General features: G+C 39.0%; 1 protein-coding gene across 1 annotated transcript in view; it reads right to left on the bottom strand.

Annotated features, from left to right (window-relative positions):
* The window catches only part of LOC105756545 (collagen alpha-5(VI) chain), a 111,931-nt gene that overhangs the window by 1,864 nt on the left and 108,443 nt on the right, over positions 1–1,624 (bottom strand). Inside the window, 1 exon segment of the mRNA XM_023736027.1 lies at positions 550–1,309. Within this exon segment, the coding sequence (XP_023591795.1) occupies positions 550–1,309 (760 nt within the window).

The following is a 1,624-nucleotide window of genomic DNA, read 5'->3' as shown; positions in this document are numbered from 1 at the left end:
ATAAGAATTCAGGTCAGAACCAAGGTTATTTATAATGACAAGATAAAATGGAATTCCTTGGAGCAAGTAGAGAGTGGTGGTAATGGGATATTATGTATTACAGCAGCATACCTTATTAGGGATTTATTAACTGATGTACAGTTTAATGGATAAGAGCACACCTCCGAGATCGGAATGAGTAGGGTTGTGTCAGCATTTGCCAACTATTAACTGTGAGCCTTTGAGCAATTTATTTAATATTGCTGAACATCAGTTTTCTCATCTATAAAATGGGGATACTAATACTTTCCTTTGAGGATTGTATTGAGGATTAAGTAATATAGTCCCTGTAAAGAATTTATCACAGTACCTGCCATATAGTAAACAGTCACAGATTAAGGTTTAAAGACACTTTTCAACCATATGGGGATTTCCTGGCAAAAACCTTGCTGGTGCAGCAACTAGGCTCAGGGTTAATTAGATCTGGGATTTTTCTCTGTGGGTTTCTGACTACCTCCTACCCATGCCTTAGACTCCACCACTCTTGACTGAAGTGAGGACTAAATCTACTGATAGATTGTACGCAGAGACATTGAATCTATTGCAAAAGCAAAAGTAGAGAAAAGCTTGAACGACTTATGTCTGATTGAATGGACAAATGGCTTGACAAACTTGATGATATAGTCGTAATCTGGCTTGTGAATTCGGCCAAGCTGGACTAAGTGATGATCCAATGGGTGGCTGGCTAACTCTTCTAATTCCTTGTCATTGTGTATAGAACCAAAGGAAAACACAAATATGGAGTAGCTTTGACACTTGGACCTCAGAGATACATTCATTAAGACTTCTTCGTCTAAAGGGTTGGTTTCACCAGCAGATATTATAAAGATAACTTTGTTTTTCCTCAGGTTGGGGATTCCTACAAAGACATTGTCAATTGTCCACTGCAGAGCATGGCCAATAAAAACACCTCCATTGAGCTGTTGAAGAGAGTCTTGGATGTGATGTTTCATTTGGTATATATTGTTATAAGTAACCAAATCAAATTCCAGGTAGACTGGGCATTCTTCAGTGTTGGGCATATAGCCCAGAGGAGAGTAGCTCAGGACTGCCACTCTATCTCCTAAGGTGGAGGTCAGAGGATCTGGGGCAATATGAAAGTAATCAAGCACAGAGGTTATAAAAGCTTTCACTTCCTTAAACTCATCATGTCCTACTCTATGCGAAGCATCTATGAGGAAAGCCACGTCCATGTAAAAGTCTTGAAGAGAGAAATTTTTAGGTTCATAAATAGGACCTGGTTCTTCTTTTCTGCCATGATTTTCATGTCCTGCAACAGAATAACTCAAGTCACTCTTTTTAGTGGAAGGATAAACTCAGAACTCCTACCTCAAGAATGGCAAATACACAGCCCGAGGTATTACCATGCCCCATTCCCACACCCATGGAAGACATCACTAATCCATCAAAGTATTTGTTCCCAGATGCAGTGTCCAAATCTTTCTTCACACAGAGCACCTGGAGCCAGATGTTGTCACATGTGAAAAAAAAAACATATTTAATACCCCATCTTACATCTTTGTCAAAGGATTTATTCTTCAACTATTTTCTATATGCAAGATGAGAAACAGACAGCTATTTTTAG

This window comes from Trichechus manatus, unplaced genomic scaffold (assembly GCF_000243295.1).
Source record: "Trichechus manatus latirostris isolate Lorelei unplaced genomic scaffold, TriManLat1.0 scaffold00084, whole genome shotgun sequence".
Classification (NCBI taxonomy): Eukaryota; Metazoa; Chordata; class Mammalia; order Sirenia; family Trichechidae; genus Trichechus; species Trichechus manatus.
The sequence above is the reverse complement of the archived record's forward strand: the minus strand, read 5'-3'. Positions and strand labels throughout refer to the sequence as shown.